Source organism: Tursiops truncatus, chromosome 13 (assembly GCF_011762595.2).
Source record: "Tursiops truncatus isolate mTurTru1 chromosome 13, mTurTru1.mat.Y, whole genome shotgun sequence".
NCBI classification, from domain to species: domain Eukaryota; kingdom Metazoa; phylum Chordata; class Mammalia; order Artiodactyla; family Delphinidae; genus Tursiops; species Tursiops truncatus.
The window spans coordinates 11,516,727-11,544,144 of NC_047046.1; the positions used below are offsets into that span (position 1 = coordinate 11,516,727).

At 48.8% G+C, this 27,418-nt stretch overlaps 1 protein-coding gene across 1 annotated transcript in view; it reads left to right on the plus strand.

Annotated features, from left to right (window-relative positions):
- The window catches only part of KSR2 (kinase suppressor of ras 2), a 404,068-nt gene that overhangs the window by 301,417 nt on the left and 75,233 nt on the right, over positions 1-27,418 (plus strand). Inside the window, exons 8-9 of the mRNA XM_033836923.2 lie at positions 16,058-16,123; positions 18,986-19,112. Coding sequence (XP_033692814.1) covers positions 16,058-16,123; positions 18,986-19,112 — 193 coding nt within the window. The remainder of the gene's footprint in view (positions 1-16,057; positions 16,124-18,985; positions 19,113-27,418) is intronic.

Sequence of the window (27,418 nt, forward strand, 5' to 3'; positions counted from 1 at the left end):
GTGGGGGGGATGAATGAGTTCCAGCCTCTAAAGGAGGCTTAAGCTCCGTGGCACAAGGGAAGGAGATGGGGGCGGTAACTACCAAGCGTTAGTGTTTGGAGGCCCACATCCCCACCTTGGTCCTTTACAGACCCGGCTCTCAGGTGAGTACTCAGGACGGCGGCCCCTGGTCTTTCTGACTTTGAGACACACTAATCCAAGCCCTCGGGTCCAACTCGAAGTTCTGTCTGATTTCCCAGGTACCCTAGCTGCTCTGGGGCCTGTCTTATCTGTGTGTAGTCACTCCGTGTTCTCAGGGGAAACGGCAGCTTTCACATCTTCACACCTGCCGAGTGGAGGCTTTGAAGTCAGGTAATTAGGTGACAGGGGTGCAGCCAGGAGTCGGCAAGGCTGAATACTGCCTGAGCCATTTTAATTTTCAGCGCTAGAGGCAGAAGTATGAGATAGCGTCCACGCATGCTGTCTCTGTTCTAGAAGTAATGAGCAGAGGCTCAGACCCTGCCAAGGGTTGGGGGAGGGACGGGGACCTGGGGGAGAGAGGCGGGTCCCAGAAGCAGAGGCTTTAAGGCAGCCAGAACTGAGCTGGAGTCCCACCTGCATTGCCACTCTCTGTGTGACCTTGAGCAGGGGACTGTCATCCCAGGGCTCAGTTTCCTTACCTGCAAAGTGGGCGTGATATTAGCACCCCCTGCCACAGGGCGGTTGGAAGGAACGGGTGAAATGTCCTTGCCCAAGATGACAATGTTTTATCAAAAGTCCTCCTCACTCCACCTTGTGCAGATATAGCTCCTGGAACTCTAAGAGGCAGGATTCAAACCAAGCCGTGGTTAGAAGGAACAACTGATCTTTCTAATTTGCCTCAGCCCTTAGAAAAACTGCACGGAAGGTGAAAACAGAGTCTGTAACAGCTGCAGAGTTCTGGGTTGCTTCAGGAACTTTGACGTTGTACTTGCATGATGGCAGTGGAGTTTAGCGCTCCCTCTAGTATGTAATTAGGAGCATGCATTACTGATATCACCAGCTGCAGTTTGACCTTACTCTTCCATGAATGAAATTCTGTGTTTTTTGCATTAATTATAGTGAGGATGGATGGCTGTTTATATGTGTTTTCAAAGGTTGGCAGAATTTTGAGTGGAAGGGTTGGATGAAGGACAGAAAAGGGTAACACACGGACCCCATTGTCAAGGAGTTTAGGGGAAGACGCACCTATAGAGAAATGAATTTTGGTGAAACTGAAGTACATGCATGAGAGCAGCAACAGGTGAAATTCCAGAGGGCAGCACCGAGAGTGGGGAGGGAGCTTCTTAGAAAAAATGGGCAGAAATGTGTGTTCATTTACTTGACTAATGTTTATTGAGTACGTACTATGCACCGGGCAGTGTTTTAGGCACAGAGGAAATAACAGTGAATGAAACAGACAAAATCCCTGCCCTCATGGAGCTTACATGCTGGTGAGAGATGGAGATGGGGAAGGCCAGACAGTAAACAAAGTAAATTAGTAAAATAGGTCATCTGTTCCGATGATGCTCACGTGCTGAGGAGAAGAGCAAAGAAGAGAAGGGAGATAGGAAGAGTCAGGGAAGGGGCTGCAATTTTCATTAAAGTGCTCAGAGAAGGTCTTATACCTGAGTGGGAACTTTGGGAAAAAAGTGGTATGTGATGTGGGTGATTTCCTGTTTTCCTAAAGCATTTCCAGAGGCTTGGGTCTGAACCTATCCCAAAGGCAATGGTTCTTTCTCGCCCGCCCCCCCTTTTTTTAAACCTAGAGCAATTCTGGTTGTGTTATTGCCAGAAACGCCCTGGCTTAGACCCATTGCTACTCCAAGTGTGGACCCTGGTCCTGCAGCATCAGCATCAGCTGGGAGCTGAGGCCCCACCCCAGACCTGCCGCACCCAAATCTGCATTTTAAGATTGTCCTGGTGATTCCTGTGCACATTAGGTTTAGAAGCACTACTCTCGTGAGCTCCAAATTCCCTTGTGGAGCTGATCTTATTTTTCTAGATTATGGGTCTCAAAACTCGCGTGTGTATCAAAATCCCCTGGAAGGTTTATTAAAACATAGCTTCCTGGACCTATGCCCTGGAGTCTCCAATTCAGCGGGTCTGAGGTGGGTCCCCAGAATTTGCATCTCTAGCAAGTTCCCAGGTGATGCTGTTGCTTCTGGTCTTGGGACCACAATTTGAGAACCACCGCTCTCTATGAAAGCAGGAGTTTGACAAAATCCAGTTTTATTTTCCAACCTGACATTTCTTTTTTCTGAAGGTTGGTCCATCTTTGCTGATTATTTTTCAGTCTCTTCTGCTGTTAACATCCCTTGGCCTCACTCTATAGACATGAGTCTTGTTCATCCTGGTTTCTCCAGTAAATTCATCCAGTAAATATTTATGTGCTGAGTCAAAATGCTAAGGTATGATTAGGAACCCAGGCTGTAGGTCAGACACACACACCTATATTTGAATCCTGACTCTGCCACTAACAGTGTAATCACTTCTGAGGCTCAATTTCTTCCTCTATAGAAAGAAGAAAATAATATCTACCTTACTAGATTGTTTAAAAAAAAAACAACTGAGATAAATAAGGGGAAATGCTTAGCCTGGTACCTGACCCATTATAAGAGCTTAATAAATGAAAGCTAATGCTATAATTCGCGTTATGAATTAATTTTGGGGTACCCCTCCACCCCGGAAGCCAGGATACTTCCAAATAGCTAACCCTTTGCCTCCTGCTTTGGTTCAATGCCCACTTCCTCCAGAATTATCATCAGCTGTCTTGTCGGCATTCTGAATAGAGAGATTAATGAACTAATAGGAAATTATGCTCAGAAAGCAATTTGCAGTTATCTAAAATGAGGCATTTTCATCTAATAGGTTCATGAGCACGGAATGGAGTTTAGTTCTAAGTGGTCGGCTGTCAGCACAATCTACTACTGTCTGATAGCGGTGGATTCAGCTGGCTGAAGTTTGCTTTTGCAGTGAGATGCTGATGCATTTCCCCGGTTCAGTCATGCCTTATCTTCATCCTTCCCCCTTCTCAGAGTCCTTCTACAGAAGGACCTTTCTGCAGAGCCGAGGTCTGTCTCCTTGGAAACCTCTCCACCTCTATCTGCATCTCTGGCAGGAAAACTGGCAGCAGTGGTGATTTGGGTGGCTTGTGTTCTAGAAGATAAGAGTTTGAACCAAGGTGGTTTTTTGTTTTGTTTTTTTTCCTGCACAGGCTGGAGAGTAGAAGGGAGGGGACATCCGAAACCACCAATGGAGAAGTAGCCCAGACTCTGGCCCAGACTCTACGGATAGGGCTTAGAAATCTGCATTTTACCCAAACTCTCAGATAATTCCTATTTGCACATACGCATGAGTGTTCTGGGCTGAGGAAATAGCACGGGCAAAGGTTTGGGTCAGGGCTAAGAAGGGTTTGAGCATGTTTTGCAGGCGGGGCCTGGGGTCGAGAGGAGACTATCTGTGCTGTGCAGCCGTGGCACTGGCCTTACTGCTGGGCCTCCTGCTGATGCTTGTCGAGGCTCCAGGCTGCAGGGGGGCACCGCTCACCACGCATCCAGCCGCAGTCCGGCGGAAGCAGGCTTGGGCTCTGGAGCTCTCGTCACGCTGGACCAGCCAGGATGAGGCCTGGTGCGGGGAGGAGAATGTGGTGTCAGGATGGCCTTTCCTCTGGGTGGTGGAGTGGAGGGCAGAAGCCCGGAGTCTGATGTTCTCTGAGTCACCTGCTCTCAGGGCCTGAGACGGTAAGGGTTTGGGTATCAGAATACCTTGCATGTGTTTAAGACTCGTTTTCCTCTAGGACCGCAGAGCACTCACAGGAGTGTTTTGAAGACAAGGTGATAAAATCAGTGGCTGCTGAGCGAAGCCCTGGCTCACCCACGTGTGTCTCGATGTCCTGCTCACAGTGCCAGTGACCTCACTTAGGGATGCTGACGCTGACACCTGAGACCTTCTCTGGAGGCTTGCATTGGGGGATTGCAGCTCCTCCCCCGCGTGGCTCAGAGCCAGGGCCTAACTGGTGCCAGTGTGCAAAAGGTCAGCTTCCTCGCCTCAAGGCAGACAGACTCTATGGTACAGTTCACACTCCAGAGTCCCCTGTGGGATCAGGCTGAGACTGTAGTCGCCTGCAGCCACATCCTTGCTTAGCTTCTCCCCCATTTCCTATCCTGCTGAGGAACAGCCTGGAGAACTGCTTCCATAAATCACCCGCCTCAGGATCTGCTTCTAGGGAACTCAACTTAGGACAGTAAAGCAACAGCAAGATCCAGACGCTGGAGCTAGAGAGAGCAGGTCCTGGCTCTGCCACTTCCTAGCTGTGTGACTCTGGGAGAGTTTCTAAACCTCTCTGATGTAAAATGAGGCTAGTAAGTGCATTTGATGTGATAAGACATGTGAGTGCCCCAGTCACCTTAGTGATTTGGGGATTCCTTCAAATCAGAATCTTTAAGTTGTTCAGCACTTATTTCATTGCAGAAGTGGATTCTCTATTAATACAAAGTATGAAAAGAAACAGACTCACCAAATCACCTCTATGGGTTTAAGCAAGGTCAAAGTTCTGGAGAAGTTAGCCCATTTCCTACTTTTCTGTAGTTCTTGTTCTCCATTTTTCCTTGGGGATTTTCAGAACCAGCCAACTTCTTGGGAGACATGTTAAAGGGTTTATATCAGGGTTTCTCAAGCTTGGCACTATTGACATTCACTTGGATTTCACATACTCTTTGGTTGCCTTCTTGCCCTGTGTGTCCTTCTAGCCCGTGTCCTTACATCAAAATGCAATGTTTTATCTGAAATTTTCCTGTGTTTGCAAAATGACTTCAGCCACAGGTGACAAGGAGGTAAAAGCGTGAAGTAAGCCATGGTTGGTTTGAGCCACTGGGTGCCCTAATTTTCCCAGCTCTTGAAAAGCGGGGGAAATGACGAGCTGGTGTTGCAGCTGCCGCGAAGTTCCTGGAGGCTTCAGGAATTTGTGCAACGGGCAGGATATTGGCAGGCTACAATTATGAGCATGCATCTCAGAGATCACCAGCTTGAAGCCCAGACTTATTTTTCCATTAATAGAAACACTTCAGTTTTTGCAGTAATCGTCATGGGAATTAATGGTCCCTTATATACGTTTTTACCTATTATAGTTGGGTCCAGTTACAGGGGTACGTGAGGGAGGATTATAATTCTCTTGAGGCTGAGGTGGGGATTGGATATGAGGATGATGACGATGCTGATCCCATGTATTGAGGGCTTACTGAGGGCCAGACATTTTGCTAAGTACTTTACATGCACAAGCTCATTTAATTCTTACAACAACCAGGGAAGGTAGGGTCTATTATTATCCCCATTTTACAGATGAGAAAACAGAGGCCTTCAGGAGTAAATAGTTGGCCCAGAGTCTCACAGCGGGTGGATCCACTCCTCAAACCCACTGATCCCTCTGATTCAAGGTCCCAGAGCCTTAACCACTTTGCATGGGCAAAGGACCAGCCACACAGTTGCCAGCCCCGCTCTGCTTCTCCTTGAACCAGACAAGCAGAACAGAAGATGGGCATCTGGTCTCAACCTGACCCTGGACCAGAGCTGTCAGTCTTTTCCTCCCCCGCCTGCTACCCTCTCCCATCATCCCTTCTTGAATTGAAAGATGACAAATGGGTCTCTGTGATGAACACCCCCAGGTGCTGGGAACCCAGCGGACCCTGTGGTCATGCTGTCCTCTCTCGGGGAAGCTGAGGGGGTCGGGGAAGGCATCACCAACAGGTAATACATCTACAGCTTCCTTACAGTATCCTCTTGTGGAGAGACCTGTGCCGGGGTTTTCCTGATTATTTTTCATTATGTTGCTGGAGCGTTCAGTCTTATGTCTATGTTAATACTCCCCATCTCCCTTGCTCATTTCTGCTGTTGCCTTTTTCTTTCTAACCCAGTTGTAGGCCAAAGAGCTCAACCCCACTGAGCTGTCGGCAGTGAGGGAAGGGGTGTTTTTTGAGATTCTTCACTGAGGGCATATGGAGACATTTCTAGAAGCACGGGCTCAACTGAGAGACCCCAGGGGCGTCAAAACTGCTCGGTTGGGGCACTCATTCAGACAAGCCCACTGCGAAGGGGGTAATGATTTTGTAGTGATTTTGCAAGAAGGCTTAAGGAGCACTTAATGCAGTGTTGTGGGAAAAGGCACACAGAGGCAGGGAGCGGGAAGGATAACCTGAGAGGGGAACTTGCTGCCCTGTGATTGTATCTGCTACCAGAGGGGGGTCTTTCCAAGATGCTTATCCAGCCTTCACCTCCCTGTTTAAAACCCTTCCTTACTTCCCCCTGGCTCTCAGGATAAAATCCAGTCTCCCGAGGAGACCCTGCACTATCCTTGTTTACCTCTCCTTCCTCCCTCCTCACCACTTCCCTCCTTATGCCTGGAGCTCCAGCTTCTCTGAGCCATCAGCAGGAGACATGCCCACCCACTGAGGATTCTTTGCACCCTAGTGCTTTAGCCTAGATCTTCCTTGCACAACTCTGCTAGTTCCCCAGGCTCAGCTCAGTTATCACTTTCTCCAGGAAGCCCTCCCTGACTCCCCTCAGTTCCAAGTACCATACCCCGCCCTTCATGATCATTCCATATAATATACTACATTGTGTTTGTCTATTTACCTGCGTGTCTCTCCGACCAGACTTTAAACTATTTGAGGGTAGGGCTGTGTCTGCTTTGTTCACTGTTTATACATCCAGGACGGGCACCATGCCTGACACATAGCAAGTGCTCAGGAAATACTAGCTGGTGGAATACATCTCAAAAGAAGCCTCTGGAGGGAAAGTGGTTCTTCCGAACCCAAGACTCTGGAAACCTGGTTTCAATCCAAATGGGGTCATTTCTAGGAGGCAATTTTTTATATGATTTTTATTTTTCAATTTGTTAATGTGGTGTATCACATTGATTGATTTGCATATATTGAAGAATCCTTGCATTCCTGGGATAAACCCCACTTGATCATGGTGTATGATCCTTTTCATGTGCTCTTGGATTCTGTTTGCTAGTATTTTGTTGAGGATTTTTGCATCTATGTTCATCAGTGATATTGGCCTGTAGTTTTCTTTCTTTGTGACATCTTTGTCTGGTTTTGGTATCAGGGTGATGGTGGCCTCGTAGAATGAGTTTGAGAGTGTTCCTCCCTCTGCTATATTTTGGAAGAGTTTGAGAAGGATAGGTGTTAGCTCTTCTCTAAATGTTTGATAGAATTCACCTCTGAAGCCATCTGGTCCTGGGCTTTTGTTTGTTGGAAGATTTTTAATCACAGTTTCAATTTCAGTGCTTGTGATTGGTCTGTTTATATTTTCTATTTCTTCCTGGTTCAGTCTCGGAAGGTTGTGCATTTCTAAGAATTTGTCCACTTCTTCCAGGTTGTCCATTTTAGTGGCATACTGTTGCTTGTAGTAATCTCTCATGACCCTTTGTATTTCTTCAGTGTCAGTTGTTACTTCTCCTTTATCATTTCTAATTCTATTGATCTGAGTCTTCTCCCTCTTTTTCTTTATGAGTCTGGCTAATCGTTTATCAATTTTGTTTATCTTCTCAAAGAACCAGCTTTTAGTTTTATTGCTCTTTGCTATTGTTTCCTTCATTTCTTTTTCATTTATTTCTGATCTGATCTTTATGATTTCTTTCCTTCTGCTAACTTTGGGGTTTTTTTGTTCTTCTTTCTCTAATTGCTTTAGGTGTAAGGTTAGATTGTTTATTTGAGATGTTTCTTATTTCTTAAGGTAGGATTGTATTGCTATAAACTTCCCTCTTAGAACTGCTTTTGCTGCATCCATAGGTTTTGGGTCATCATGTTTTCATTGTCATTTGTTTCTAGGTATTTTTTGATTTCCTCTTTGATTTCTTCAGTAATCTCTTGGTTATTAAGTAGTGTATTGTTTAGCCTCCATGTGTTTGTATTTTTTTACAGATTTTTTTCCTGTAATTGATATCTAGTCTCATAGCATTGTGGTTGGAAAAGATACTTGATATGATTTCAATTTTCCTAAATTTACCAAGGCTTGATTTGTGACCCAAGATATGATCTATCCTGGGGAACATTCCATGACCACTTGAGAAGAAAGTGTATTCTGTTGTTTTTGGATGGAATGTCCTATAAATATTAATTAAGTTCATCTTGTTTAATGTGTCATTTAAAGCTTGTGTTTCTGTATTTATTTTCATTTTGGATGATCTGTCCATTGGTGAAAGTGAGGTGTTAAAAGTCCCCTATTATGAATGTGTTTCTGTCGATTTCCCCTTTTATGGCTGTTAGTATTTGCCTTATGTATTGATGTGCTCCTATGTTGGGTGCATAAATATTTACAATTGTTATATCTTCTTCTTGGATTTATCCCTTGATCATTATGTAGTGTCCTTCTTTGTCTCTTCTAATAGTCTTTATTTTAAAGTCTATTTTGTCTGATATGAGAATTGCTACTCCAGCTGTTTTTCGATTTCCATTTGTATGGAATATGTTTTTCCATCCCCTCACTTTCAGTCTGTATGTGTCCCTAGGTCTGAAGGGGGTAATGATTTTGTTTAGTGATTTCGCAAGAAGGCTTAAGGAGCACTTAGTGCAGTGTTGTGGGAAAAGGCGCACAGAGGCAGGGAGCGGGAAGGATAACCTGAGAGGGGAACTTGCTACCCTGTGATTGTATCTGCTGCCAGAGGGGGGGGTCTTTCCAAGATGCTTATCCAGCCTTCACCTCCCTGTTTAAAACCCTTCCTTACTGTCTCTTGTAGACAGTGTGTATATGGGTCTTGTTTTTGTATCCATTCAGCCAGTCTATGTCTTTTGGTTGGAGCATTTAATCCATTTACATTTAAGGTAATTATCAATATGTATGTTCCTATTAGGAGGCAACTTCGAGGTGATGGGACGAGTGGAAAGATGTTCATGTTTGAAAGGACAAGAGATAGCTTTATATACCCATCTAGGTAGTAAACTCCTTTCTAGATGATTCTAAGAAAGATTGTTAAAGAAAGAATTCTTGTCTTATTTTATTATACACCCCCAGTGCCTCTCACAGCACCTGACATGAGGAGGAAGGTGATGATGTTTTTTGCATGCGTGAATGAATGGTTATCCTGACTCTGCCATTTACTATCTGTATGATTGGGCTGCTTCCTGAGCCTCAGTCTTTTTGACTGTAAAACGGGCACGGGTGCAGCATTATCCGTTGCTCACGGGATTGTTCTTCAGAGTTGTACAGGGTTATGTAAGAGCGCCTGGCCCCAAATTGGTGTTTGCTTAACGTTTCCTCAATTAGATATCGGGGGCCAGGTTTTTAAAACATCCCATTTGCACTCCGGAAGGAAAGGCGGTGCCTTCTCAGGTGGGTTGCAACGTGAGCTGGTGTGAGATGAGAGAAAGGACCAGGGATTTGGGCTGCTTGGAGCAAACTTTTCATAAACTGGTTAGAATCCCCCATGAACCATTTGAAATGAACGTGACTGTGTTCACCAGCAAGAGTCTTGGGGGCCTCTCCTCCGGGAAGGCCACCCTTCTTGATTCCAGCCTCACACCGGTCTCCGGGCTTGCGTCTGCTCCATGGGGCTGCTGGGGGGCCAGGACGAATCCATTAAGAAAATGGCAGAGCTGCTCATAAAAGGGGCCGTTTGTCCCCATGGTTCCCGGGCAAGATCCATGGAAGTCCAGTTTGCCTGTGGTCAGACCCCTGTCCCCCACCTCCCCGTCGGGGAGGAAGGAGGGCAGAAGGAAGGGAATGCTGAAGGGGACGTGTTTGCACTTCACACTCTGCAAGGGATACAATTTATAAGAAATAGAAATCGTTTTAAAAAATTGATGGAGACTATTAAGGGCCCCACACGAGGGACATTCGAAGGGCTTTCCCTGCTGCTGGGCTTGCCTTCCTTTTTCTTTCTCTCCTCCTCTCTCCCTCCACCTCTCCAATATCTGTTCAGCATGTATCATGCACCAGCCACCAGACCAGGCACTGAAGGTGGGGTAGGGAAGGTTGCTGCAAAGATGAGGAAGACCCAGATCCTGCCCCCAAGATAAATTCACATATTTACTTTTCAGACAGAGAGGATGTCTCATTCGGCCAGCAGCTCCTTTGGAGAATGAGATATCCCACGTAAGCAACTTTTCTTGATAACTGAAGCTTATCCTGTTAGCCTTTGAATTTGAAAAAACTAAGCTCTTTTCCATGAAAGTTTTAAATAAACCCTTTCCAAGTTTCCAAGCTGTCTGAGGCTCGCATGGCATTCCCCGTGTGCCCTCAAGTGTGCCTTAGCCCTGCCCGCAGGGACGCTGACTTATTTGCTGCCCAGGTGCGCACCACTTAGGCATTTTCTCACTGGATCCTCATGGCAGTTTTGCAGGTGAGGAACCCGGAACCTAACAAAGCAGACGGATGCCCCCTTAGTCTGGAAAGGGTAGATTCAAGCTCAGGTTGGCTGAATTCCGAAGCCCAGGCTTTTCACCACTTCTGGAACCACATACAACCTTTCCCTGGTGCCTGGAGTTGATCAGAGCCACCATCCCAACTCATGGTGCTCCTCTGGACCACGTCTGGTATGGAGGTTTGTCCAGGGTGGTCAGCTGTGTCCTGCCCACCCCTCCCTTTTCCTCCATGTGGAACGGAGCGCAAGGAGGACCAAACTCCTGGGCTCAAGGGACACACGAGGGACAGGGAACAGAGGACTTGGTTTTGGTGTGAGAACTTTGGGACAGACCACGTCGCTGTTCTGAACCTCCTTTAATAATCGTGGTGTCTTAGTTGGGCTCCCCTGTTTCTACAGACTTTGAGACAGGGATTTGAGGGCACATGGTTTCTTTGAGAAGTGATCCCGGGCCACACCAGCAGGGGAGTAGGGGAGCGAGACAGGGAGGGGAAGAAAGGCAGCCTGTCCTGGGTCCTGGAAGAGCGGGTGACGGCTATGGGCACCTCGGGTCCAGCCCCACATCGACACACCCCAAGGGAGAGGGTACTGGGCGGTCCATCAACCAGTTCCCACCCGGAGTTCTTTCAGGGCTCCAGGCAGTCCAGCCAGCCCACATTCCCAGCCAGAGAAAGTCCTCCAGCAGAGGGTCTTAGGGGCTTGTGGAACACTGCATCAACTAGCAGTAAAAGCGACAACTCCCACAATAAAAACGAGAGTACCTGCAACTTCAAGTGCTTGTCCTGGGCACCTTACTTCTGTCGTATCACTAATCTCCTCTGCCACCCTATGAGACAGATGCTATGATCGTCCCCACTTTTTTTTTTTTTTTTTTTTTTTGCGGTACGCGGGCCTCCCACTGCCGTGGCCTCTCCCGCTGTGGAGCACAGGCTCCGGACGCGCAGGCCCAGTGGCCATGGCCCACAGTCCCAGCCGCTCCATGGCATGTGGGATCCTCCCGGACCGGGGCACGAACCCACGTCCCCTGCATCGGCAGGCAGACTCTCAACCACTGCGCCACCAGGGAAGCCCCCCACTTTTTTTTTTATACCTCTTTATTGGTTCACAATGTTGTGTTGCTTTCTGCCGTACAACAAAGTGAATCAGCTATATGCACACATATATCCCCATATCCCCTCCCTCTTGTGTCTCCCTCCCACCCTCCCTATCCCACCCCTCCAGGTCGTCACAAAGCACCAAGCTGATCTCTCACGCTATGCAGCAGCTTCCCACCAGCCATCCATTTTACACCTGGTAGTGTATGTATGGCCATGCCACTCTCTCACTACGTCCCAGCCTCCCCTTCCCCCCCGTGACCTCAAGTCCATTCTCAACGTCTGCATCTTTATTCCTGCCCTACCACTAGGTTCATCAGTACCATTTTTCTAGATTCCATATATTATATGTGTTAGCGTACGGTATTTCTTTTTCTCTTTCTGACTTACTTCACTCGTATGACAGACTCTAGGTCCATCCACCTCACTACAAATAACTCAATTTCGTTACTTTTTTATGTCTGAGTGACATTCCATTGTATATATGTGCCACATCTTCTTTATCCATTCGCCTGTCGATAGACATTTAGGTTGTCCCCACTTTACAGATGAGGAAACTGAGGCTCAGAGCAGGTCAGTGACTTCCCCAGCTTTTCACAGCCAGGAAGTGGTGTCAGGCTTTGAACTCAGATTTCTTCTGTATATTATCCTGATACCACTTCCTTTTATTTATTTATTTATTTTTTGGTGGGGGTGTGGAGGGGGGAGGACCCTGCCTTCTGGAAGGTTTAGGCATCCAGACACCTCTCATCTGGGAAGTAGAATGTATCCTTCTTCTACTGTGGTCCTTGAGCCGTGGCGTGCACTTGCTGAAAACTCACATTCCCAGCACTTCCTGAGTCGGAACCCGAGAGGGTATGCCTTGGGAATCTGATTCTGAAGCAGGTGGTTTACCGATAAATTGCGTGCTAGTAGCTCTTTTCTTTCATGGGCAGTGAAAAGGAAAAGTCTAACTGGGGTGGAATCATGCGTGTTTCCTGCTGGAAAAATGATTCTTTGTAAGTGGGACACGCACAAGTCTGGCCTCAGTCCCTGTACCGCCTCCCCTCCAGGGTCTGGGTGACTTCAGCTCTAAGCTAATCCTGCTGGCTGGATCAGCAGGTCCTGGATGTGTGGGTTCCAGTTCTAGTTCTAGACATGTGAACCTCTGTGCCAAGTTTGTGTCCGGGCATCGGAGAGCGCTCTCTTGGGGTGTCTGCAAGGGCAGTGGCTGTGCTCCAGAGCCTGGCGCTGCCCTCTGAAGCCCTGGCTGGGAGGATGAGAGTTCCATCGCCCACCCTTCAGCCAGAGTGCAGGAGGGCTGCTCCCTTACTGTGAGAGACAGAGAGGAAAAGGCCAGGGGGAGGCAGGAGACGGCTGAGGTCACTGGTGGTCTCGGCTGCCTTGTCCTGATACGGATGTGGTCCGAAGGTGACGTTCAGCTGCTTGCCCTCACTCTGCGGTGCTGCCCACAATTGGGAACGGGCTGCTTCACACTGCTCGTCAGCTTCCAGCTGGGATTGTTCAAGGAGACTCCTAGGTGGGGCTGGCAGAAAGGAGCAGTCTCTTTCTGGAAGCTTCCTGGCGGAACTGAGCTAGTTCAGACAGGAAAGAGTGCACACGCTTCTTGGTTCAGCTGTCACTTGGCGTCAGCAGTCTCCCCAACCAGGGCTTCCCAAACGTCCATCTGACCGAGTCACAGTCATCCAATTCCTCCAGAGGCTTCCTGGTGTTTGTAGAATCAAATACAGACTCCTTGCTGGGGCCCCGGGGTCCTGCCCACCTCCCCTTCCTCAAGTCTTCCCTTCACTCTGGTTCTCTTCACTTCAGCCTCATCAGCCTTTAACTTCTGACCCCTGAACCCACGAGGCTTGATTTTGCCCCCCAACCTTTGTGCCACTGGAGCCCTTCCCCCTCCCACTCCTGTCACTCTCCATCCCATTTCCCTGTATTATTTTGTTCACCATCTTACCACACAGGCGATTATCTGATACTTGTTTATGTGTTTATTAACCCTCCCCATAAACATAGCGGCTGCATCTGGGTGATCATTGTGTCCCCAGGACCTGGGGTCCAGTAGACCCAGTTTAAGTGTATGTAGAATGAATTAAAGGCTAATTTCACACTCAGCAGGTCTTCCCTTCTCTATAGGTCTGAGTCTGGGGGCCTTAGAAAAGAAAAAGACAAAGCCAGTTTGCAGTAACGTGGGATTTTTATTGCCTTGTGAAGTCAGGCAACTGTAGGGGGAAGAGCAAGGTGACAGGCTCAAAAAAAGGGACATTTTGACTCAGCTGCTTATAGACCACAGGAACCTTCCCCTTTACTCACCTCCACCCCCAAGATGTAAAGCAAGAAGAATGGAGGCTTTGGAGGCATCTAACAGAGCTAGAGCTGGACTTGGGACCTCTTTCTGACTAGTCGACCTTGGGCAAGTTATCCAAATTTGCTGAGCCTCAGTTTCTTATTCTGTAAAATGGGGATAACAAAAGTTCCTACTTTTTAGGGCTGTTACAAGGATTAAGTAAATCGTGTAACGCACTGAGAGCATTGCCTGGTACATTGGAAGCACTGCATAAGTGTTAGCTCTTGTTTTTTTCAGAGTCACGTGGTCTTCATGACGTTTGTGACCAAGGGTACCTCCTAATGTTTCCAGCCCTCTTAGACTTCGGGTGCCAAGAGCTGTCACCTCTTTTTTGAAGATTCCACATTGTCTCAGCCAACTTTTCCCAGCCTAACTCAGCCCTTCACTCACCACCCTGTCTTGATTTTGTCCTGTTCATGTAGCATCCCTACATTTATTCATGGACCATTTGTAGCCTTTTTCACTTAAAGCAAATTTATTTACAGGTGAAGATGTATCTTATAATCATGAATGGAGAATCAGCATCACTTGCCATTAAAATAAGGGGACCAGAAATAAATAGACATCCAAGTGGAAAAATAAATGTATTCAATTCCCTGTGATACTGCTAAATGTCCAGATCTGGGGTTAGCACGTGGCAGAGAGACGTAAAGACGTCTTAGCACAAGAAACCCCCCTGATGCAGTCAGCGTGAAGGAGAATTGAGATGGACTAACGTTCTCACTATGCGATTGTTTCATGCTGCCCACATCCCTCCTGGCTTCCCCCCTGCACCCCTGGGAGCCCCAGATCTAAGTTTTCCATATCATAGAGGAATTCAGGGCCCTGTGAGGGCCATAAAAGACTGAACACAAGGAAGACTGGGGAAATGTGCACAGACATTCCAAAGCCATCAACTACACCAGTGGTTCTCGTGCCTCAGCACCTACCGCCAGACTCATCTGGAGGGCTTGGTGCAGCAGGCCACTGCATCTCAGCTCCAGAGTCTCTGATCCATCACATCTGGGCTGGAGCCCTGGGAGTTGCATTTCTGGAAAGTTCTCACCTGGTGCTTCTGCTGCTGGTCTGGAGACTCCACTTTGAGAACCACTGAACTAGACTAACTGAGTCAATGTCAAGTCCATGTCTGGGCGTCCAAACCATTCCATTAAAGATATCTGTCAAATCCCTAGAGGGGAAGAGAGTGGAGGACACATCTAAAGGTCCCACTTCTCTGTGTAGAGTACTTTGATAATAAACCTCTAAGCAGGCTGAGGGGAGCCTTCTGGCAAAGACGTTGGCCATTGGAAGTTAAGCTGGTGCACACAGAAATAGTAAGGAAATCCAAAAGGATATGCATGAAGCATTGACAGCACCTGCTGCAGTGTGTATCCACCCTGCAGATGTAAAATTCCAAAAGAAAAGGATAGAGCAAGGTCACAGTACCCTTTTGAAGTCTGACAACGGTATGGGGACGAGCAAGGTGACATCTTGGATTTGTCTCAAAGGAAGACATTTTGACTCTAAACTCTTAAACTTAATACCTCTAAAACTTAATACCTGTTACTGATCTCATCCTCATTGGAAGCCTTGGTTGGCTGTCTCCTATAGCATGAGCCTTTAAGAAAAAATGATGCCACCTCTGGCACCACTGACCCAGGGTTTCTGCCAGGACAAGTCAGTTAATCTCAGTTTTTCCATCTGTAAAATGGGAAGAATAATAATACCTATTTCATGACGGTGTTATAAAGATCTAATGGCATAGCATCTATAGAATGTTTAGTGCAATGCCTGGCAAATGAGTCTTCAAGTAAGTTGGTGATGATTATTAGGGTTGAATGATGATGATGATAAACATAGACTGATAGATAACAATGTCTTTCAAAGCATGAAGTCCAAGTGGGCACTGTTGGTGAGACAGTTGCTACCAACTCTTGGACGACCCAGGACTGACCCGTGAGTGTGGGATGGCAGCAAACTCTCTCCAGAGTTAAGTTCCTAGGTTCCAAGGGTATGCCTTTACAGTAGCTGCCCTATCTCGTCTCATGTCTTGGTATCCACAGCGCCCAGAGCTTTCTGAACCATTGGTGTGTCCCATCCACCTATCCATCTACCCAACCATACATCCACCCACCCATCCATCTACCCATCCATCCACCCATCCATCCATCCACCAGTCCATCTACCCATCCATCCATCCATCCATCCACCAGTCCATCTAAACATCCATCCATTCACCCATCTATCCGTCCATCCATCCTTCTCGCTCTTTCTCTCTCTCAGGTTAAAGTGCCACAACAAATGCACCAAAGAAGCCCCACCCTGTCATCTCCTGATCATCCAGCGAGGAGGTAAGTATTTAACACTTTCTGCCCTGGGGTTGGGGGTGGGGGGCTCCTGCAGGCCTTCCGAGATAGCTGTCCCATCCAGCTCACCTCTGGATACCCCTTGACCCTTGATCCTTGCCTGTCTCATTTCTTTCCCTCTGACACCCTTCCTCCTGACATCTGTCTCCTTAATCCACTTCCCATGCCTGTTCTCCCTATTCTTTGTCCCCATTCTGGTCTCTCTGATACTTTAGCCCCCAGATTCATCGACCCCTCCCTAAGTCTTTTTCTCTCATTCGTGTCCTCTTTCCTAATTTTTACTCTCCTCTCTTTCCCCCAATCCCATTCCTTTCCCTTCCCACTTGAAAAGAGTCCTAGCTGAGTGTTTTCCGTTATGTGCTCTTCAGACTCGGTCGTTTGGCCCTGCAGAAGTAGGCATAGGGAGGGGGCTTGCTCGGGCCTGTTGGTTTGGGCCATCTGTGTTCCATCTCCTGGGGCCCTGGGAGTGTCTGGGCCAACCTGTCTAGGCAGGGAGCCAGCTGCTACCTCTGGGAAGCCACTACCAGCCTCCTACCAGGCAAGAGCAAGACCAGTTTAATGAGAAGGAAAGGCTTTTCCCTGTCTGCTAGGGATTCAGTTGGAGGCCTCGCATTCCAGCTTTCAAAATAGTTCCCCCAGTTCTTGGCCTGTGGGGTAGTTATTCCCAGACTCCATTATCCACACTGCACTTCATCCACCGGAGGATCCTGTAGGCCTGTGCTGTTCAATACAGTAGCTACCAGCCATATCTGACTATTTAAATTTAGATGTATTACAATGAAATAAAAATAAAAACGTAATTACTCTGTCACACCAGCCACATTTCAGGGGCTCCATATTGGAGAGTACAGATACAGAACACATTCATCATTGCAGAAAGTTCTACTGGACATCATTAGTGCAGACGCTTGCTCTTGCAGCGGTGGTACGTGGGCCAGCAGCAGCACGGGAATCGCCCGGGAGCTTATTAGAAATGCACAACTTCTGGCCTCACTCCAGATCGTGCATTTTAAACAGCTTCTACTGGCAACTTCTCTACGCTTTAAAGAAGCACTGCTCTAGAGGAGAAGCTGCAAACTCAGATGCCTGCCAGGTACCCTAAGTGAGAGCCGCTGGCCAGGCGGGGCCGTGCACAGTGGAGAGAGAGCCAGGCGCCGTCCAGAGAGGATGGCCACTCCAGCAGTGTGGACCTGCATTGTACCGTTTCTCATGTTTCAAAGAAAAGCCCCAATAGTTTTATGTGCCGTATACTTATTTTTAAATGTTAACAACTTGTTAAAATTGTTAAAATTCTTGCTGGCGTCCTCCCTGCCACCCCCCACCTATAGGTTGGATGGAGGCCTAGTGCCAACTTTGGGGAACACAACTCGCTAATCCTCGTCCTCCGCCACCCCTCCCAGCCCTTCCGGCCTCGGGTCAGTGTAGGCTCAGGGGACTCTACCCTGGTCTTGAATGAACCCAAGGGAAACTTAAAGAAGGAGGTAGATTGCTGTCAAAAAGTGCTGGCACGTCTTCCAGAGCCAACGGGCCATCGGTTTTCGATGATCTTTGCATCGCTTTCCTCCACGAGGAGAGAAGATTGTAAGAGAAGGAAAAGTCTTCACCTCCTTTCTCTTGCCCCTTCCCACCTCATATCCTTAATTAAGAACCATCTGTTCCTTGAACAACTGTATACACGCCGTGAGGCTATTTTAAACCTGAATTCTCACCACTCCTGAGCCCTTGTCTTGGGTCAACTTTGTCGAGGAAATCGCCTCCCGCCGGACTCCCCTCCACCGTGGTCTCTGCTGGAGCCCGACTCCCGCATGGAGACCAGGACCAGCCTGCTGGGAAGCGACCCACTCTCAGACACTGACATCGGAAGAAGGGCTCCCCCCCACCCACCTTCAGGATGCCCCCTTTACTCAAAGGTGGCAGGTGCCTGTACACACGAAGCAAACGGAACTTTCCAGAGGTCCACCAGCTTCTTGTTCTACCCACCCCCCTTTGGTAGGAAGTTGAAAATATAGTTGGTTTCCATGGTGATGGCAGCCCAGGCTTAAGAGAGAAATTAAACCCCTGGGTCAGTCCAAAGCTTTAACTTTTCCACGAACACCCCCAGCCCCACAATAAAAAACAGCTAACAAGTAACATTACCAGGCATCACATTTGAATGCAAGCTTCTTGCTCTGCCCCTCCCGGCGGTCCCTGTAAATAGTAAGTAACAGGGAGAGGGGCTCAGGTGATGTGGTTTGGATCAGGACACATTCATTTAGCATCGCCTGTGTGCCCAGCTTTGTGCCTTTAGGGATGATGCAAAGGGGAAGCTGGGAAGCTGAGACTTTCCTTCAGGGATCCATGGTGACCTTGTTTAGCACAGATGTATTTTGACTGCTACAGACTGCTCGGGCCTGAGAAATCCCACAGGCGACCCAAGATGATCCTCACACCCAGCTTAGATGTGGGAGGGACAGATGGCCACAATGAGCCTGTTGACTGATGACAGCCCCTGAGAAATCAGGAGCCGCTTGTCTTTCAAAGGAGGTTTAATTCTGAAATGAACGCCAATGTGAAACAATTGTGGTATTGGAGAAAAAAACTCCGATAGCTTCAGTTTCATTGTAATAATTTTTAATCGTCAAAAGCCATATATTGACAACACAAACATTTTAGAAACCACAGAGAATACAGATAGTGGGAAAAGTGTCCCAGTATCATGACATAACACGGTGACTATCATTTTTAGGGAATCCCTTCCAGTCTTGGGGGTGGGCCTTTGAGGTGGGGTCAGAGCTCTGCTCTCCTGACGTGACAGTACAGAGCAAAAGTGGTACTTAAATTCCCACATCACTGTTTTTACCCCTACGGATCCAGCAAGGTTAGTCCGGACAGAGTCCGTTCCGTGTGACATCAACAACCCTCTACGAAAGCCACCCCGGTATTCGGACCTGCACATCAGCCAGACGCTCCCTAAAACCAACAAAATCAACAAGGTGAGACTGGAGTTCTGTTGGGAAGGGGCGTGCTGGGGCTGCCGCTGCCAGACAAGGGGCAGGAGGGGGGAAGGTTCTTGAACAGGACTCGGCAGATTGACCTGGGAGCATTGCCCTTACTTCCCAGCCCACCTAGGCTCTCCTCATTCTGTGTGGTTTGTGTCTAGAAAAGTCTGGGGGGCATCCAGCCATCAGTGCAGAGTGAGTGTGCCAGAAATCTCCCTAATTTAGAGAGAGGGCACCTGGCAATGAGAATGAAGGAGCGTGTTGACGGGGCACAGTAGAGATGGGAGGAGAGCCTGAGAGGGGGGTCCTTCGTGGTGCAGACTCCGCCCTCTTTCCTCTGAGATGTTTCATCCTCTGCCAGGATGAGTTTCGCAGGTGGTTCTGTGCTTTCTCACGCATCTGTTGAATCCAGCCACCAAGGGACAAGAGTCTGTTTCTGAGCTCCTGCTGGAGACCGGGTGGATGGATCTGTGTGGGGACCACAGGCTCCGAGCCCTAGCTAGCCTGGTCGGCTTCAGGCTGGTCCTCAGACGGTGGTCAGCAGCGGGCTTCTCTGTGCCTCTTTCTTGCCAATGTGGCCTGGAAACTTCCAGTGTGATTTCCATGTCCTTTGTTTGGTCTGTTGGTGGAGGAGCACCAAAGCGATCCCAGGGACACTTCCAACCTCACGGAAGGAGCAAAGGTAACATAAGCCAACAGGTGATTTCTCAAGCCCTACGGTGCCTCCGTGCACTGTCTGGAAGGTGGATAAAATGCGGGTCAATCCAAGCGTGTGGGAAGTCACCAGCCTGTGTTCAGGACCCAGATGAGTGTCATGGTGGCCGTGTGACCTCTCGCCGGCAAGGCATACTCTCCCTTCTCTGCATAAGGCTGGAGAGGGCCTTCCTCCCTCCCCGATCCACTCTCCACACAGCAGCCAGAATGATTCTTTTTTTTTTCCTTACTTTTTTTTTTAACATCTTTATTGGAGTATAATTGCTTTACAGTGATGTGTTAGTTTCTGCTTTATAACAAAGTGAATCAGCTATACATATACATATATCCCCATATCTCCTCCCTCTTGCATCGCCCTCCCATCCTCCCTAATCCCCCCCCAGGTGGTCCCAAAGCACCGAGCTGATCTCCCTGTGCTATGCAGCTGCTTCCCACCAGCTATCTATTTTACATTTGGTGGTGTATATATGCCCATGCCACTCTCACTTCGTCCCAGCCTCCCCTTCCCCCTCCCCACGACAGAGTGATTCTTAATGAATGTAATTTGAATCACACCACCCCCTGCTTAAAAACCATCCCGTGGCTTTCTGTTGCGTGGAGGAAACAAATCATACTCCTCACTGCAGCCTGCAAGGCCATGCACAATTTGGTCCCTTCCTCCATCTCCGACCTCCCTTTCCAGACCTCCCCAACAAAGCCCATATGTCCTTTCTCTCTCATGCTGTCACCCACCGTTCTTACTACTGGATCTCAGTCATTCACCATCTGTCTCCTTGTGGCATTGTCTCAGGACTTGATGCTGCAGCTTGGCCCCTGAAGTCAGGCAGACCTGGCAGCCAGTCTTGGGGCCTCCACTTACTCACTCTGAGACTCCGGGCAAGTAACTGAACCTCTCGCTGAGCCTCAGCTTTCCTGTGTGTAAAATGGGCGTGTTCCAGTTACCCACTGCTGTATAAACAAACGACCTCAAACTTAGTGATGGACGCCAACAGCTCTTTAATTATGCTCATGGGGATCAGGGTCAGGGATTGGGAAAGGGGTACAGTGGGGATGGTTTGTCTCTGCTTCATGATGTCCAGCTGCGAAAAGCTCACGCAGCTGGGGGCTGGAATCATCCAGAACAGGGATTGGCAAACTATGGTTTACAGGCCAAATCTAGCCCGCTGCCTGTTTTTGGGAAATAAATTATACTGGGACAAGCCACACCCATATTTTCTATGGCTGCTTTCATGCTTCAAGGGCAGAATTGAGTAGTTACAACGAAGACCGCTTGGCTCACAGAGCCTAAACCACAGGATGGTTTAGCCATTTCAAGAAAAAGTTGGCCAACCCCTGATCGAGAGGCTCCTCCACTCACATATCTGGTGCTGGGATGAGTCAAAGGCTGAGCTCAACAGAGACTCATCGGGAGCAACTACATGTGGTCTTGCCTTGTGGCTTGGGCTTCCTCACAATATGGCTGCTTCAGGGCAGTCAGGCTTCTTACATGGCACCTCAGGGCTCGAACAGCAACTGTCCTAGCAAACAAGCTGGAAGCTGCAAAGGCTTTTTCATAACCTAGCAATATAAAAGCCCATGCGTTGTCTTGGCTTGTCTCTAGCCAAGGGCTGGCAGTGTCAGTTCTGCTGCACTCTACCGATGGAAGCAGTCACAAGCCTACTCAGATTTAAGGGGAGGAGGCGTGATCTCACTTGTCAATGGGAAGAATCCAAGGAATTTGTGACCGTTTTTGAAAATGTCCCCGGTAAGCAAACAGAGCACCAACCCCAGAGAGTTATTGTGGGGATGAAATGAAATAATCAACATAAAGCACTTAAGAGAGGTTCCTGGCACATGGTAAGCGTACAGGAGATTCTAGTTATTTTTATCAGCTTAAATCTTGGGCTTCCAATAATAATGTCCGGCTGAGTCTGCTTTTCCTTTGTTATTTGTGAAAGATGTAGGTCTCCCTGCCGCTGGGGCTGGGGTGCTTAAGGGGCTTGAATGGTGAGGCTCCTGGGGAGTAACCGGGCACACCTATAACCATCCCGTCCTTTGTGACCTCTCGAGGGGCGAATGGCTCAGAGCCGTCTCGAGACCTTTCTCTCTGGCTTTACAGACGCAACGAGCCTCTTGGTGTCAGATGGGACAGACGGATCGGTGACGGTGACATTGTTCTGCTTGTCTGCCAGCAGGAGCATTTGATAAGAGAAATAAATTAACCTCTATTTAGAAAGTGGCTTTGACATGAAGGTGGACAGGAGCTACCAGAGAGCTGGGTTATTGTTTCCCCTCTTTCTCTTCTCACTGGCTTCACGCAGATTCTTTCTGTCAGGCGATGATGTGGTTAGTGCAATAGATTTCTGAGCCAATTTGATCTGCAGATTTCCTTTTCATTGCTCTCTGTGTCTTCTCTTGTCTAGCTCTGTCAGTCCAGGTTCATAAGAGCCCAGCTTGTTCACCCAGCAAAATGATTTGAGTGTGCATTTTGGAGTCAGAAGGTCTGGGCTTGAAACTCAGTTTCTTCATATGCTCTGTGACCAGAGCAAGATCCTTCCGCCTTTGCTTTCCCCTCTGTAAAGTGGGCATTATAATAGTAGATGGTATTGGAGTTGTGGAGAGGAGTTGATGCTGTGTGTTATATGTCAGGAGTTTAGTCCCAACACTGGATCCTCAGGCCATGGCAGAGCTTGGTGATGAAGAAGACAGACGAGGAGGAGGGGGAAGAGGAGAAAGAGGAAGAGGGAGGAGAAGCAAGAACAGGAAGAAGAAAGAAGAGGAAGGAGGAGGGTGGGGAGGATGGAGGAGAAGCAGCAGCAGCATCTGCCGCTCCTGAGGGGACCAGTCTACAGTGTTTGTGCTTCCGCACCAAGGCATCAGAGGTCCCACCTGCAGTGGTGTCCGGAGCCGAAGATCTGCCCGCTGCAGGGAAGCTTTTTTTTTTTTTTTTTTGCATCTTTATTGGAGTATAATTGCTTTACAGTGGTGTGTTAGTTTCTGCTTTATAACAAAGTGAATCAGTTATACATATACATATGTTCCCATATCTCTTCCCTCTTGCGTCTCCCTCCGCCCCACCCTCCATATCCCACCCCTCTAGGTGGTCACAAAGCACCGAGCTGATCTCCCTGTGCTATGCGGCTGCTTCCCACTAGCTATCTACCTTACATTTGGTAGTGTATATATGTCCATGCCACTCTCTCACTTTGTCACAGCTTACCCTTCCCCCTCCCCATATCCTCAAGTCCGTTCTCCAGTAGGTCTGTGTCTTTATTCCTGTCTTACCCCTAGGTTCTTCATGACATTTTCTTTTTCTTAGATTCCATATATATGTGTTAGCATACGGTATTTGTCTTTCTCTTTCTGACTTACTTCACTCTGTATGACAGACTCCAGGTCTATCCACCTCATTACAAATAGCTCAATTTCGTTTCTCTTTATGGCTGAGTAACATTCCATTGTATATATGTGCCACATCTTCTTTATCCATTCATCCGATGATGGACACTTAGGTTGTTTCCATCTCTGGGCTATTGTAAATAGAGCTGCAATGAACATTGTGGTACATGACTCTTTCTGAATGATGGTTTTCTCAGGCTATGAAGTGGCTGTGTGCTGGCTCTCCTTTACAGTTGGTTGCAAGGAACAGGCTCACCTCGGCCAGCTCAGCACAGGGAGTTGTCTATGGGAAGGATGGACACGGGGCAAGAAGAGAAAGGGGAATCACAGTTGAGGAGCTAGGTCTCCTGAAACTGGACATGGAGGACAGGCTTGTGCTCAGGCCAGCTGCTTGGACCCTCAGCAAGACCATGGGTCACTGTTCTGGCCCCCCATCATGACGGTGGCTCAGCTGCTATTTGTGGGTGCCCTCTGGTCTGGTACTGTTGACCGGTCTCCCCATCCTCTCCTCTCGTCTTTTGTCTCCATCACTGCTTCTGTGGCCGTAGACTTCCTACTCCCTGTAACCTCAGCCCGTTTGTTTTCTGGCCTGTCGTGGCTCTTCTGTTCCCTGGAACCTCATCTCTGCTCCACCTTTGCTCTGCTTTCCACTGTTCTTCCTCTTGGCCCTGCTCTGTTTATTCCACATCATAGGTCACTGACCAGCTGTCACGATGCCCTGACCTATGGTCTTGGGTTGGGAGTGGGCTATGGCAGTCACAAGACAAGGATGGCTGTTTAGGAGAGTCTGTTGGGTTGGAGGATGGGGACCACGGGAGAGAGAGTTACTATCATTGGCATGTTCAAATCAGTGCACAGCTGGGTGAAGGGGGAACCTGGGAGGTGAACATGCTTCTGTTTGATTCTCAGAGTCAGATGCGAGTTTCTTATTACTTGGTTCGACCTTCTGTTTCTGCTTCTGGGCTGGAGATGGGGACCTGGGCCACTAACCCTCTGTATGACTCCAGCAAGTCACATCCCATCTCTGAGTCTCGGCGTCCCCATCTGTAACACAAAGGGGTGGGACTGGATGGTCTCTGAAGGATGTTTCCACATCTAAACTGCACTCAGAAAGAGGAATTATGCCATTAGTCCTGCCCTTCATGATCTGGTAGAGTTTGAGTTTCCCTCTGCTGGAAGACAACCTCCAGCCGCTGCTCCCATTGGGACACAGGTCTGGGTCTGGCCCGAGGAAGGAATTTCCCATCCTGTTTAGCAGTTCTGCTGGGCAACGTGGGCACCACATGCAGCTTTCTCTTTGCCGATGCTGTTGATTCACATCAGCCCTGAGCCTCAAACGTGAGAAAGACTGAATTCCTGCCATAACTGTTTCCTTCGTAAGAGCAGCTCCTGCTTCACTCCCTCCCTTCATCTCTCCTTCCATCCCTCCTTCCTTTCCATTCATTGATTCATATCACATTTATTAGCCACCTCCTATGTTTTTGTTTCTGTGCTAAGTTCTGCAGATGCCAAGATGAATAAGACACTGTCTCGTACGAGGAGATAAACCTTTTCCTCCTTCCCTCTCTCCTTCTCCTTCTCCCTCCCTCTCTTCATTTCTTTCTTTGTTCCTTCCTCTATCACACATTTTTCGAGGGACCACACTGTTCCTGGCATATTGGTAAGTTCTGAGAATAGGGAGCTTCTAGCCTCGAGGATGAGACAGATAAGTAAGCCGAGAAGTGACTGTGTTGAATTATCAACGGAAGCTGGGGTCAGTACCAGGAGCGAGCTAGTACCAGGCAACGCTAGTACCAGGAGCGAGCTAGTACCAGGCAGCGCTAGTACCAGGAGCGAGCTAGTACCAGGCAGCGCTAGTACCAGGAGCGAGCTAGTACCAGGCAGGGCTAGTACCAGAAGCGAGCTAGTACCAGGCAGGGCTAGTACCAGGAGCGAGCTAGTACCAGGCAGGGCTAGTACCAGGAGCGAGCTAGTACCAGGCAGGGCTAGTACCAGAAGCGAGCTAGTACCAGGCAGCGCTAGTACCAGGAGCGAGCTAGTACCAGGCAGCGCTAGTACCAGGAGCGAGCTAGTACCAGGCAGGGCTAGTACCAGGAGCGAGCTAGTACCAGGCAGCGCTAGTACCAGGAGCGAGCTAGTACCAGGCAGGGCTAGTACCAGGAGCGAGCTAGTACCAGGCAGCGCTAGTACCAGGAGCGAGCTAGTACCAGGCAGCGCTAGTACCAGGAGCGAGCTAGTACCAGGCAGCGCTAGTACCAGGAGCGAGCTAGTACCAGGCAGCGCTAGTACCAGGAGCGAGCTAGTACCAGGCAGTGCTAGTACCAGGAGCGAGCTAGTACCAGGCAGCGCTAGTACCAGGAGCGAGCTAGTACCAGGCAGTGCTAGTACCAGGAGCGAGCTAGTACCAGGCAGGGCTAGTACCAGAAGTGAGCTAGTACCAGGCAGGGCTAGTACCAGGAGCGAGCTAGTACCAGGCAGGGCTAGTACCAGGAGCGAGCTAGTACCAGGCAGGGCTAGTACCAGAAGTGAGCTAGTACCAGGCAGCGCTAGTACCAGGAGCGAGCTAGTACCAGGCAGCGCTAGTACCAGGAGCGAGCTAGTACCAGGCAGGGCTAGTACCAGGAGCGAGCTAGTACCAGGCAGCGCTAGTACCAGGAGCGAGCTAGTACCAGGCAGGGCTAGTACCAGGAGCGAGCTAGTACCAGGCAGCGCTAGTACCAGGAGCGAGCTAGTACCAGGCAGCGCTAGTACCAGGAGCGAGCTAGTACCAGGCAGCGCTAGTACCAGGAGCGAGCTAGTACCAGGCAGCGCTAGTACCAGGAGCGAGCTAGTACCAGGCAATGCTAGTACCAGGAGCGAGCTAGTACCAGGCAGCGCTAGTACCAGGAGCGAGCTAGTACCAGGCAGTGCTAGTACCAGGAGCGAGCTAGTACCAGGCAGGGCTAGTACCAGAAGTGAGCTAGTACCAGGCAGGGCTAGTACCAGGAGCGAGCTAGTACCAGGCAGGGCTAGTACCAGGAGCGAGCTAGTACCAGGCAGGGCTAGTACCAGAAGTGAGCTAGTACCAGGCAGGGCTAGTACCAGGAGTGAGCTAGTACCAGGCAGCGCTAGTACCAGGAGCGAGCTAGTACCAGGCAATGCTAGTACCAGGAGCGAGCTAGTACCAGGCAGGGCTAGTACCAGGAGCGAGCTAGTACCAGGCAGCGCTAGTACCAGGAGCGAGCTAGTACCAGGCAGGGCTAGTACCAGGAGCAAGCTAGTACCAGGCAGCGCTAGTACCAGGAGCGAGCTAGTACCAGGCAATGCTAGTACCAGGAGCGAGCTAGTACCAGGCAGGGCTAGTACCAGGAGCGAGCTAGTACCAGGCAGCGCTAGTACCAGGAGGGCTGGAACCAGGAGCGAGCAATGTGCTGACCTAGTGGAGTGGGAGGTCAGGGGAACTTCTCAGAGGAGGGCCGGTCTGAGCTGGGCTTTGAAGAAAGAATAGGCATCTTGCAGGCAGACTGGACAAGGCGGGGCAGATATTCCAAGTAGAAATAACAACATGTCCCAAGCCTCGGAGATGTGAAATAGCCTGGTTTGCGTTGGGAACTGTGGACCGACCATTTGATGCGACTAAGGCAGTCATTGTAGGGATGAGAGTAGAGCAAGTGACGTAAGCCCAGGTCAAGCCTGAATGTGTACATCGTGGACCAACGTTTTCATTAAACATGCTGTGTCGTTGGAGCACAGTCTATATGCCAGTTCCTCCTAATGGGATGCTGTTTTTAGTACAAACCTTTATACTTTTTTTAACTGATATAATGACTTTTTTGCAGAGCATCTATGGAAACATCTTGAAATTTGCCAATCTGTGAGTAGAAGTTCAAAGAAGAGTGTTGATAGGATGGATAGATGCCTGACCTTCATTTCCCCTTGTCCCTCTACTGACACGAACAGTCCCTAACTTCCTTTAAAAACCTCCTGTGCCCCATTGGGCTGTATGGGGCCTTCACAGCCCAACCACATAAATCTTAGCCTACATGTCACTGTCATATTATTCCTTATACTAACATGTCCATTGCCATTAAAATTTAGTTACCATTAGATAAATTAGGATAGAATGAGAAGGCTGGCTTCCTGATGCCTTTCTACTAAAATCAGATCAGAATTACCTCCAAGGGGGTCTTGCGTGGAAGGTGGCTGGAATGAACCAAAGCATGACCTTG